Below are 13612 nucleotides of genomic sequence, written 5' to 3' on the forward strand. Positions count from 1 at the left end.
TTGAACCAAATGGTCAGAAAAGGGCCAACTACTTATCAGTCCACTTCTGCATCTCTCTTAGCAGCTAGTTCTTGTGTGACACAACACAATATTACATATACATTATATATATGTATGTATAACCTTTCATATCAGGAAGACATCTCAGAGTGCTTGACACTCCTTGCTGGACACCTGAGCTGGGAATGGGAGCCAAAGGGGCTGAGGAGGGGAAAGAGGTCAGAAAGTGCAGTCAAAGAGATTGGCTTTGAACGAGGGGAAGGAGTGAGTGAATCTGAAGGTCACCCACGTGGGCCTCTCAAGCAATGAATGGCGAGGGGCAAAATTACTTGGATGCCTTCTAGGTCTGCTTTTCTTCATCTCTCCATCCCCAAGAGAGGAAATTCTACATTCCTAAGGCACTTTGATGGTGCAGTAACTAACATTAGCACATAAAGTATGCACTTCGTAATTCATTGTAACATTTTGGCCAGAGAAATATGAAGCACTTAAAACACATCCCAGTGTGCTTACCACCTGTGAGATAGAACATAGGCCTGCGTTAGCTCCCTTTTTGTAACATTTTGTGACTCCTGACTTGACAGCACAAGCTTCTGAATGCAGTGAGATCACACTAATTGTGGATTTATAACAGCTCTCAGAAAAGGATAGAATAGAATCTTTCCGGTCCAGTCAAAAGACATTGGAAGTATCAGGTGAGAGTTATACTTCCAGTTGTACATTGCCAGATGTAACACTTGATCATGCTTGTACAGATTTGGTAGATATGAATGGATTTCCAACAGAGCTGGGAACATATGCTTTGGATCAGTGTCCCAGGTCGTTTGTTCCACCACTTGGCTGTGGCCTTTTCGGAATAGAAAGCATCTAGAGTAACACAAAACAGATGAAGTGGGTAAGCAATTAAGCTATGATAATAATAATAATCCTTGCATTTCACAAAGAGCTTTTAAAGTTTGCTGGAATTCAATAAAAATTAGTTCTCAACAGCTAATTGGCACAAAATCAATGAAAGACTAAGACGTGCATTAATACATACAGGTGGTGGAGGGTCAAGGTGTCTGCCCAGGAAAGAGAGCAGACGTCGCCACATTAGGCCACTCCCCAGAAACATAATGCCTGTTACCAACCAAAAGATCCTGGGGTCCTATAAAAAACAAATGTAGAAAAGCATATTCAAGCGTCTTCAACTGGTGACATTTAGTACAACTGACTACAATGTTCATTTTATTAAATTCCTGTAGTAATAAAAAAATGAGGCTACGTTTTCCTTTTTCAGATAAGCTCTAGTTATTTTGCTGCCCGTCTTCAATAATCAATGTTACAGTTTTATAGTGTACAATAAATCTAACTTTTAACAGTCTATCCGAGTTTATTCAACATTGGCTCCTATTTCCTGGTTTGAGTTGAAGCTGCAATGTTCAGTCTTGCATTGGGCTGGTTAATTGAACTACAAAGCTGGTTTCTAACCAATAGAATATCCCTCCCAAAAATAAGCACTGCTACTCCTAAATTTAAAATAAATAGCATAACAAGAATAATCATCCCTACATTTGGCAAAGCGCAGTTCATGTCAGGAGGCTGTTTCAAAGCCCTTCACAGAATATACTGTAAAGTAGACTGACTGTATTTTGTGGGTTAAATGCGCTAGCCAGTTTGCGCACAACAATGTCCCACGAACAGTCATGGATTTAAATGACCAATTTTATTTGAGGGATTGTTGGCCAGGACACAGAGAGAAACTCCTTTCCTTTTTCAAATAGTGCCATGGGACCTTTAATATCTACAGGGCTTTGGTTTAATGTCTCACCCGAAGAACGGCACTTCCAAAAATGCAACACTTCCCCAGCACTGCTTTGGAGTCAGCTTAAGACTATTTGAGTTCCAAGTCCCAACATGGGGCGTGAACCCACAACGTTCCGACTCAGAAAAGAGACTGCTACCAACTGAGCCAGGTTCATAAGATGCATTACAGAAAGAAAACAGAAAGGCTATTGAACAGAGAGTATAGGGTACAGAAAATTGGAGGAAACAAAGTTAACCCGACAAACACAGAAATATTTTAAAAGGTCTACTTAAATTATTTAGTACTTAATAATAATAATGCTTGCATTTGATATAGCGCCTTATCACATTGTTCAGACGTCTCAAAGCACTTCACAGGAAATATTGTAAAGTGAATTAACTGTGTATTTTATGGGCTGTAACATTACACTAAAATATTCCAGTAGCTTCAGGAGTCCCACAGTGTAATGGTTAGTGCGCTCGCCGCACAAGCGAGAGGATCCAAGTTCGATTCCTGGGCAGGGTGAAACCTTACACAAGTTTCCTTACTCTATATACCTGTTTACCTAGCAGAAAGCAGGAACCCAGTTGTTAGTTGACTGGCGGATCACTTTCCGGGGGTAATAATCTCTTAAAAAATTGAAAAAAATCAGTCACTCAACCCATGACAGTTTATGGACATAGCTGTGCACAATTGGCTGCCGCGTCTCGCCCACAAAATACAGTCAATCCACTTTACAATGTATTATGTGAAACGCTTTGAGATGTCTCAATGACGTGAAAAGGTGCTATATCAAATGCAAGGATTATTGATTATTATTTATTACTGTCCTGTACGGTTCATATGTTTGCTTCAGCTTTGGTGCTTGAACTCAATAATTGCAAATAAAAGTTGCGTACATTTGACAGCAATTACTTGTGGAAAAGTTGACATGCCGAGGTGCTATGGCGATTCTCTTACCTCTTCAAAGGAGGATTCCAAATTCATACCAAATGCAACACCGACGATTCCAAACAGGGAAACTGAAAACGTTCCCATTGTTAACTGGAGGTTCAACCGCATCATCACATTACGGTGGCTGCAGGAAATATTAATGAACACACACACACTGACTCCTGAACCTAGATGAACACATTTTTATACAGTAAAACACTGAAGAACACTAATCTAGTAGCACAGGTTTTTTTAAATAACATCTGAGGTTGTCCATATGTGCATTTTGATAAAAGTAAAATGACTTCAATTTGAACCCACGCAAAATTATCAATATTTTCTCTAAGAAGACAAAAATAAACTGCATGTAATGCTCAGATGTGTTCCTAGAAAGTTTACAACACAGGAAACTAAAACGCATTCTGAAGGGAGGAAGAAAATCAGAGACAAGTGCCACCAGTTCTTTTCAATGTTGTACATTACAAGAGCTTCATGTGACAAGTTTCTCATTATGGGTTGTCACAGTGATCATTTTAAAGGAGTGGGGGTAAGCATGCAGTTTAAAATGAGACATTATAATATTTACATTTGATATAGTGTCTTTCATGTCGGGAGGCTTGTCTCAAACCACTTCACAGAATATACTGTAAGGTGGAGTGTTTTGTGCGCAAACATTTATATAGATTAGGAAAGTTCTCAGATGTGCCACAGCGCATTCTCCTGACACTGCTCTGAACTGCAATAGTTGTCAAGCCACAATTACAGAATAGTACAGACCAGCTAGAACACCCCATGGTGTGCTCAACCAGCTTCATCTTCAACCCACCTGTCCAAGTTAATAAAAATGATACTTTCTGAGTCATTTATTAACACTTTCAGCTCCCGTGCTGTGTTAGCCAGATCCTCAGCCTGTCGGTAATAATTTTCAAGTAGCAATTCCATCTCCTCAGCAGGATCAATACCTTTACTGCTCTTCTCACTGCGAGCAGAAACAAAGGCAACAGTTTCTGTTAGTGCAGCATTGACAAAGATTTAAGCTAAGCTTTGAAAAGCAATGACAAATCAACATTGTCAATATTATTCTACAACTCAAGAGATTTGCAGAAAGCTTCAATAAGTTTAATGCCAAAACAAATCAATTGTATGGCCGATTGCTCTTATGTTCTTGATTCCACACTGCAACAATCCCTTAATATTAATAATCATATTCAAGGACTTTTGTTTCTTGCAGATATACTACAGAAGGAATAAAGCATCAGCCCCAAGCTAACTGCTTCTCAGAGCATCAGAGATTGGAAGTTAGAAGCAGACTGGTGCAAAGTAAAACAGTAAAGTTGTACATACAAAACTTGTGTCTCACTCCACTTGGTGACACAGAGCTCTTCAATCAGTTTCTCTTCATCTAGTATCTTCAGCAATGCCTCTTTGAAGACCTTCACATCCGTCTCCAGCTCACTCAGGCTGTGGTGGGGGGGGGGGGGGGGGAGGAGCAGAGTAAGTTGAACTGATGAAAATCCACCTCAGGCTATACAACAAGAATGTCAACAACAACTTACATTTATATTGCGCCCCTTTCACGCAGGACAGCTTCCTGGAGCATTTGAACATCCCAGAGCCTTGGGAAGTCCTCCCGACGTGAAAGGTGCTTTAAAAATGTAATTTGTTATTATTGTTTGTTGTCACAATGTGAGGACTTGGAGGATTTGTGTATAACAACACGCAAAACACAGCATAATATTCTGCATTATTTTTCCCCAACTTCGGGCGTGAAAGATGGACAGAAAATGGGTTATGAATAATCCAATGCACCTTTTCAATTCGGATAAAATGTAGATATTTCCAATAATAGTAACAAACTATACACTGCATTGAATACTTTTTTTCATACAAAATGATCAATTCCACTGTATCCTTAATGTGTTTCAGAATGCTTTGAAACATCTGTTGTGTGTCAGTGGGGTTGAGAAAGCACTTACTTTCCTCCTCAGGAAAAATCATAGGGATTTTTTTAATGCAATTCTGTCACCCTCCTCTTATAACAAAACCCAACATGCATGCGAATTGTACTTGTGAATAAATACAATGAAATATATGTTAAGAGATTCAATCCAACAACAACTTGCATTTACATAGTGCCCCTCACACAGGGCAGCATCCCAGGCCACTACTCATCGACGTAAGGAGTGTGGTACAGCCAGATCTGGTGATGGACCATCAGACCAGATTTGAGTCACGTACATTCAGTAACAGGCATTGGTCATCAGGCAGCAGAGTTGACCGTGTGCTGGGGTCACACGTGGGGGTAAAAAGCAGTTTGGGATGTGAGAGAAGCAAAGAGTGTTGAGGATTGCAGTGAGTGAGCTGCTCAAGCAAGGGACACATTGGGAATCGCTACTTGAGCCAAGTTTGTTGGCAGAACTCAATTTTAAGCAAAGCTCAAGTTGTATTCTTACTTCTTGCTGTTCTGAAGAAGGACGTGTAGTTTGCTTCTATCGAGTGACAGGAGTTTCGGGTCCACTAGAGCATCTAAGGTCTCCAGTACCTGAGGGTGTATTTCATTTAGCCTTGCTTGTAGAGTATTCATCTAGAAATGTAAAGTACATTTTCCCAAATGAGCCTTTTAGATTTATTTAACAGTTAATAGCAAAAGCCTTGCTAACACTTGAATGGAGATAAATGTTAAATGTGTATGTGCAGGGGAGTACAGTAAATGTGTTCCTATCAACCTACACTGCTGATTAGTCCTGGATTGTAGGGCACATGAGTCAACGTGGACTGCTGGACATGCAGGCCAACCGAGACTGCTGCTCAGACAAATCTAAAGATCTTTCTCAAAACTGTGTGGACACGGTCATTGCAGCTCCTAATGAGCACTGGTCCAAAAATGATCTCTACTGGCAGTCTTGCTCACAGTAGCCAGCGATTGGTTAATGCGTGAAATGGAAATATCCCCCCAATGCAGTTGGGAGTGATCTTCTGAAGTCCAGGATGAAGCTAAAGGATGCTGTACTAAAATCTGACTTGCTTGATCCCGACAGAGTGTGGGAAAGTGTTGCGTTTTTCCCTGCACTGATTGATATCTTTTATTTTGATAAAATGGATCACAAAGGGATGCAACTGTGGCACTTGGCAAAGCCCAATGCTACAAAAAAGTCTTTCACTCGTGTTCATCTGAAAAGGTTCTTTGTCACTCTTTTCGGGGGGTGGGGGGGGAAGAGGGAATAGAGGAACAAGAATTTATGATGACCCAATTAGTTGTCGGCCATTGTCGGCCAATGTACATGAAGAAGTTAAGAAGTTTCAATTTCAGCCGTGTTACAACACTACAATTATAAAAGCTTCTGAGCAACCACAAAGAATGACTTAATTGTCTCGAAATGATTCAGAGACTCATTCAAATAAAAGTGAGAGTTGTTTCGTTTGGGGTGAACACCAACTGAAGGTTTGGGTGAACACCAACTAAACTTGTGTAAAATACCAACAATTTTTGTTTTTCCAACCAGAAATCAATCAAATTTGTCCCGTGTTCACCTTTGCTGTTTTCAGGTCAGAAACAATCCCAATCTCACTAACCCTGTGTTGGAGTATTGCTTCTATAGCACGGAATTCAAACGGCAAAGAGTACATGACCAGTTGTCCATCTCCCGCTAGTTGTGAGGCCAGTTCATTTAAAAGCCAACACTCCAGATTTGGTTGGCGGTAATCCAGTATAAGGAGGTATTTCGGAGTAATCACAGCCTTTAGAATCTGGCAAAACAAAATAAAATTCCTGTGAAACTTTCAGTGATCTTTTGAATCAAAAACAACACCAGCCATGTACTGTTGGACCCCACTATGTTTTCTGGTACAGCAGATTTATTTACAATAATTTCCTATATAGTGCCTTGTAGATCATTGAGACATTTTTTTTTGTGGGTGAACATGGCAGCCAATTTGCGCTCAACCGTGTTTCACCCACAAAATACTCAATCAATCCATTTTACAATATATTCTGTGAAGCGCTGTGAGATGTCTAAACAACGTGATAAGGTACTATATCAAATGCAAGGATTATTATTACAACAAGGTCAGAATATCTAGGATGAGGGAGGCAAGATAGATAATCGCTTCACTTTTAACCAAATAAATACAACACCAGCGGCTGAACACATAACCATCATCACAATCCGGTTCAACTTTGAAACACAAGGTCTTGTAAACTAGCACCAGGCTCTCAAAATAAAATCATTAATTTCATGAGGAAGGACTTATTTGGTAGCAGCTTCACTCAGAAAAGAAACTTCTAACCCAGTTGACACTGACATTGATGATTACAACATGAACTGGCTTCTCATCAAAATGGCAAATTGTACATTTAGAATGACCATCATCTCCTCCCCTGTAGGGCCTCTCTTGAATGACATTTAAGAGCAATTTCATGCAGTGGCAACTTTTATTCTCAACTGGCCAGGAATAATATTGAATTGTATAACGTAGATAGAGAATAATGGGACCTGGATTGATTACAAGGCAGTAATCTCATCAAGGTGAAGAGTAAACATCAGAAATAACAAGAACAAATTACATTTGTATAGCACCTTCACATCGGGAGGACATCCCAAGGTGCTGGGAATAAATAACTAGAGGATAGTCTCACAATTTTATAATGGGTGAACGGAGGCAGCATACCACAACCTGAAAATTTATGTAGATTTGTTTTTTAAATAAATGTGCTTTATTTTGACGTAGATTGTGTGCCTTCATTTGTTTCAGTGAAGTACAATGGGGAAGCACAGCGAATGATTAGTCATTGTACTGCCGTTAGTGCAAGTTTATCAGGAAATAATGATTGATATACATCTTGCATTGAATCAAATGTAAAGTTATTCACAAAACTCTACCTCGGTACAAAAAGGTGCTGCTGTATTATTAATTGAATGGAATATTTGATTAACTTATCTGTCACATAAACAATAAAGACAGAACCCACATGTTTATATCACCATTTCAAAATGATTTAAGATAAAATTTAAATGTTATTCTGTAATTCTCAACAATTACAAGCAATTTCGACAACTTGCTACACAAATTGCGAAGAATAAAAATGTTCCTAATAGATTGTCCCTCTGGCACTTTCAGTTCTGATCTGAGGCATGAACCGTGACAACTTACAAACATTTAAAGAACATAACAATGGTACAGGACAACAACAACAACAAGATTCCATTTATAAAGCGCCTTTCACGTCAGGAGGACGTCCCAAGGCGCTGCACAGTTGGGTCATGACCCGAGCAGGGGGGAAATGGTCAGGGTGAGGGGAGGGAAGGGAGGGAGCGAGGAGGGGGAAGAGAGTCGAGAGGGGAGCTGAAGGCTTTATAATGGATCGCCTGCGTACAATACCTCCGTAACTGCATTATAAGCAAAGCGTGAAAAATGGTCGGTTTGTGAAGTCATCAATTACATCACTTCCTTAGCAGAGGACGCTTTTTAGTCTGACAAAAAGACAGCTAATCAGCTTCAGAAGTCGAGTGTATTGTGTTTCTGCTTAGCACAGATCCACAAGATCATCATTATTCCAAGGTGTGCTATAATTGCTGACAAAATGTTCCTGGATGCTTCTGATCATACTCAAAATCAAAAATCACAAGCAAACACAGATCATTTCTATAAAGCGTTGAATCAATCCACATCTCCAGAAAATGTTTGGATTGAAGATTCATCTTACCTCCATCCTTAAGATAATGCAATTATTCTTGGCATTAATGCTCGTCAGATGCTGGAACCGTAAATCTCGTGCTTGAAGTCCAAGCTCCTGGAACAATTCTGTCTTCTTCCTTTCTACAGTGAAGTGACACAGAGCAACAATGTACATTTACTAAAATGTAAGGGTTATTATTGGAACATTTAAGAAAAAAAATCATATGTAAGGAACCGTTCAATTTGATTAGGAACTCGTTCTCTTCTCCAGCTTTCTTCCAGCAAAAAAAAATCTATAGTCAATTCACTTTACAGCATATTCTGTGAAGCACTTTGAGATGTCTCGAAGACGTGATAAGGCGCCACATCAAAAAAAATCAAAATGCAAGGATTATTATTTCCCATTTAAAGACAATTTTACTCCCCCCTACTGCTTTGAGACGCCTCTACAATAATAAAGTGCTGCATCAAACGCATGGATTTTTCTTTTTATATTTTATTATTATTATAAGACGTTGTATCAAATACAAGAATTATTATTATCATCACGTCTTCGAGATGTCTCAAAGCGCTTCACAGACTATATTGTAAAGTGAATTGACGGTATATTTTGTGGGAGAAACGCGATTGTCAATTGTGCACAGCAGTGTCCCACAAAACAGCGAGTGTTTTTGAGTGACCAAATTTTAAAAAATATATATTTTTAAGGAATTATTACATCCAGAAAAGCGATCCGCTAAACGACTAACAACCGGGTTCCTACTTACAGCTAGGTAAACAGAGACGTGTGGAGTAAGGAAACTTGCCCAACGTTTCACCCTGCCCGGAATCAAACCCATGTCCTCTCGCTTGCGAGGAGCGTGCTCTCACCTCTAAGCTACAGGACTCCACCTTATGATGCATCCTGAAGTATTGATCTGAGTTTACTTTCCAATCCTGTTTAAAATGCTATACACCTCTATGAGATGACCCCTCTGAGTCGTCTTCTCTCACGATTGAAGATTCCTAATTTGTCTAATTGTTGCTCATAGCTCATTCTCCTAACACTGGGGAATATTCTCATTGCTCTCCTCTGTACCATCTGTAGGCCTGGAAACCCCCATTATGTCACAGTGTCCAGAACTGAATGCTGTATTCAAGGTCCAGTCTGACCAGAGCACAGTACAGCCTGAGTATGATGTCTGGGGATCTAAACTCAACTGATTTAGCAATATAGCCCAGCATCCTGTTTGCTTTGCTTATTGCTGCCTCACATTGTATTGACATAGTGAGCAACAAGTCAACTAATACCCCTAGATCTCTTTCAGCTTCAATATGTGTTTTAGTGATACTGAATGGAACACATTGCACAATTAACTGGACTAAGATACATTTTTCCAAGAAAATAAACTTGGTCCCCGTTTCGAGACACACAAGTGAATACTTGTTACATGATGAGAATGACACTTCAAAAGTAAGTTTGAAAACAAGATAACATTTACAGAAAAAGATAAAACAATGGAAGCAGAATTAAATGGGCATCACCATCTTCTTTAAATGTTCTCAGCACAAGGTTTTTACTCGAAACAAGAAATGTTATGACTTAAAAAATAAAACTTACCAAAAGAGCTGACATTTCCAGCCTCGTCAAATTTCATCTGCAAGAAGAAAATGACGCCCATTAACATTGACATTCATGTGGCGTTTTAAAAAACCGAGTATTTAGGTGACACTTACCACTGAAAACATTGGAACCACAGAGGCCAGAGTAGACTGCAATGGTTCTGTACTGTAGTATCGGCTTCCTTTTACTAAGAGAATTCAAAAGGTAAAGATTATCAACAGGTATTTATATACAGATCTAACTTGCAGTATTTCTTAAACAAGATTCCTTAATAGGGTTCATAATTACAACCCCTCCTATTAATCGGTCCTCCTAATACATCACTATGATTCACAGGAGCCAATTGCAGACCAGAGATTGACAGGAATTCTTATTAAGGAATCCAGAGCATTTTTTTNGTCAGCCGGGTGTCTAACACATGCAAAAATGCATCACCATGCTTAAGGGTATTCAAAATCAAATAGAGTTCCATGCACCCCACCTATAGCAATTCCAGAGATGTTTATTGGAATAGAATGTGCTCTCCCCCCTGAAGGGACGCATCCTGTTTACCTAAGACTGATAAGTATTAGGTGCAGGTTGGCGAGAGCCATGACTTAGGGTCTTCAGAGTGTGTGTTAGGGTACTGCTGGAATCTAACCAGCTAAAATTACATAGCATGCTTTTGAGAGCACTGCCTGGCAGGCTTTTCTGCCACTTGTCCAGTAGGACCCTACCCATTAGGGCTTTGGCTTGCAGGAATAGCGGCAGCTGACTGCAGAAAAGTCCCTGACCCAGCGACTGGTCTGCCCTTTAAGGTCCTGCCGATGAGCCAGCCTGGCTGTGCTGTCATCAGCTGTGCCCTGGAATAGAGGACCTGCCTGCCTCAGGAACTGGACAACCGAGACCGCCACAGAGGATGAGTTTGGTTCCAACATTCTGTTGTCAAATTTATCACCTTGGAGACAGATCAGCTTAGCTCCCCAAAACCCCTGCCCGCCCGCCCCCTCCCAGCCCCCTCAAAGATGACAGTAGAATCCAGAGTAACCTGTATGTAGTATGCACATAATTTGGGAGTAGTGCTCAATACTTAAACTTGAGGGAGGTTGCAGAAAGGGAAGGTTTTGTTATTAACCGTAATAACTTTAACAATGTATAATTCACCAAACTACAATGAACAGAAAGAACCTCTTGCTCCAGATGTTAAAATAGGACAAATTTCCATTTCCCACAGCAGACAAGACATCCTTCACTGTGAACAAGCAGCATTGTCACTGAAATTTCAGTAAAGCACAATGATTGAGCATCATCAAGGTGTCAGTCTGGTTCAGTCGGTAACTCCACGTCAGGACCTTGAGATAACAGTATAGGTCGACATTCCCATTACAGTACTAGGGGAGCACTGCATTGTTGGAGGTGCCGCCCTTCAGATGAGATGTTAAACCTGAGGCCCCTCTGCCTGTTCAGGTAGATGTTATGGATCCCACTATTCAAAAAGAGAAATGAGTTCCTCCCAGTGTCCTGGCCAATAATCCACTATATAAAATTGCTCATTCATTTCATGGTTCTTTGTGAAATATTGCTGAGAGCAATTCGCTGCTGCATTTATTTGCACCCAAAAATCCGGTCACTACATTTTACAGTAAACCTTGTGAAGCGCTTTAAAATGTCCTTCTGATATGAAAGGTGCTTTATCAAAAGTAAGAATGATTATCATATGGAACATATGCAGTCACTGCATACAAGAGACTCCAAAAAAATGACATTAAATGTTCAGTATGATTTATTCTCAAGTTCGAATGGCTGTACCTATATCGGAAAAATGGAACTGACCCATCTTAAAAACATTCATCCAGAGCAATCGGGTCAGATTTTTCTTTTAAAGTCTACAACACAGTTCCTTCCACAGGTTAATGTTCATAAATAATCTTTGTGCCAAGTATTACCAGTAAAGTATGAAAATTTCAAATATTTGTCATATTATTTGCAGAAAATAAGCATATTTTGCAACTTAAGCTTGAAAATGATCCCCAATTGTCTGACTGTAACGTAATGGTCCCATGGTCAGTCCCAATGTAAGCATCCTTTGGCACTATAACTATAAATAATGTAATAACCCTTGCATTTAATATAGCGCTTTTCATGTCTTCCAGACGTCTCACAGTAAAGTGAATTGACTGTATATTTGTGGGCGAAACGCGGCAGCCAATTGCGCACAGCAGAGTCCCACAAGTAGTTGTGGCTCGAAGTGACCAATTTATTATTGTTTTTTTTTCTTGAGGGATCATTATCAGGCGTGTGGAGTAAGGAAACTTGCCCAAGGCGTCGCCCTGCCGGGAATCAAACCCAGGTCTCTCTAACCAATGAGCTACAGGTCTCCACTGATAATTAACTGATAACTAATCAGCTGCATTAAATTAAGCAGAACATTGAAACTGTTAACTTTATCGTGTCATTGCACGTGTCCTAAAAAAAAAAGCAGCAGGCATCGCAAATCATGAAATAATTGCAATATCGAATATTGCTGTATTTGGAAGACAAATTACCTGAGGACAATGCTACATTAAATGCGTTGGTGTGACAGAAATACCGATTCATTCGGGACGCAAACAGTTGTTGCTGCGGCTGGATTCCCGCAGGTGCACAAACTGCAGAGAGGTTTCTTTCGTACGCGCGCACGCCTTTTGACCTTCTTCGGCTGGTGCAAGCTCTGGAGCATAACCGAAGTGAACCCTCTTGAAGAGTGGCCGCAGCTTGCTCTTTAAATACGCGCAGCCAAGTCCTGGTCAGCACAGCAGCCTCCATCCACGAGATTCTTCCGCTTGCAGTCTCAAAATTCATTCAACTCACAAAACCGACCGTCAATCAGACAGTCAAACAAACAGCAGCAAAGCTGGTTCTGGTTCTGGTTTTAGCCCCAGTGAGGGGTGTCAACGTTAGGATGTTCTCTGGGGGGAATGAGGGCAGAGGGGTGGGGGGTGGGGGTGAGGGTGGGGGGTGATTCAGGCCCAGCGTTATGTGGCCCGGAAAGGAAACAGTAGCAGTGATGGAGGTGGCTGATGGCATCAAGTGTGACAACCTGAGAGACAGCAAATACTGGACGCACTTTCAACAACTTCCTAAACTACAAATGAAGTTGGACTCAGTCACTCAGTCACTCAGACTCTCTCCCTCTGCCGCTGACCGACACTTAGAACGCCCGGGGAGTAGAATTCCATCCACCGATTGTTCCCTTTGTTGACATCACAAGCGGGTTCCGGAAGGTTATACCTCCCGAGGTTCTATCCCAGCCTGCCCCGGGGGGGGGGGGGGGCGGGTTGTTGTGGAGCTGTCTTGCGCACGCGCGGTTCTCGCCGTGTGGTTAATGGGAGAAGGGGGGGGGGGAGAGAAGGGGACGTCATGCGCATGCGCGTCACTGGCTCGGTGGTGATGTGAGACGTCGTGCGCAGGCGCGGTCCCTCTGATTCCTGGCAGCTGCACCTGTTCCATCCTCCTGGAGGCGACAGTGAGCCCATGGCGGGGGGGGGGGGGGGTCTGGCCATGTTTTGTAAACCAAAGCCGGGGACGCATGTGCGCAAGCAATTGAACTCCCTTCCCGCACCGGGCTCCGAGGCCCTATCCTCCTCACCCTCGCC

At 41.2% G+C, this 13612-nt stretch overlaps 1 protein-coding gene across 1 annotated transcript; it reads right to left on the reverse strand.

Moving 5' to 3' along the window:
* Positions 1–224: 224 nt before the first annotated feature.
* Positions 225–12938, reverse strand: mrs2 (magnesium transporter MRS2). Its single transcript, XM_007903173.2, has 11 exons — positions 12524–12938; positions 10112–10185; positions 9996–10032; positions 8424–8536; positions 6293–6466; positions 5173–5303; positions 4064–4180; positions 3546–3698; positions 2747–2864; positions 1040–1147; positions 225–867 (listed from the first exon to the last, which is right to left on the reverse strand). Exons 1-11 carry the CDS (start codon positions 12816–12818, stop codon positions 808–810), a joined length of 1380 nt encoding a protein of 459 aa, XP_007901364.2. The 5' UTR covers positions 12819–12938; the 3' UTR covers positions 225–807.
* Positions 12939–13612: the final 674 nt, after the last annotated feature.

The sequence above is a fragment of the Callorhinchus milii genome, unplaced genomic scaffold, assembly GCF_018977255.1.
Source record: "Callorhinchus milii isolate IMCB2004 unplaced genomic scaffold, IMCB_Cmil_1.0 Scaffold2, whole genome shotgun sequence".
NCBI lineage: Eukaryota > Metazoa > Chordata > Chondrichthyes > Chimaeriformes > Callorhinchidae > Callorhinchus > Callorhinchus milii.

What these genes read in the sequence shown, in the direction of transcription:
- mrs2 (XM_007903173.2), bottom strand. Translation starts at nt 12,818, where the DNA reads ATGAATTTTGAGACTGCAAGCGGAAGAATCTCGTGGATGGAGGCTGCT. An exon ending in TGGAAATGTCAGCTCTTTTG is followed by an intron (nt 8,537 to 9,995) that starts GTAAGTTTTATT and finishes ACTTCACTGTAG; the next exon opens with AAAGGAAGAAGACAGAATTG. An exon ending in CTTCTTCAGAACAGCAAGAA is followed by an intron (nt 4,181 to 5,172) that starts GTAAGAATACAA and finishes CCCCCACCACAG; the next exon opens with CCTGAGTGAGCTGGAGACGG.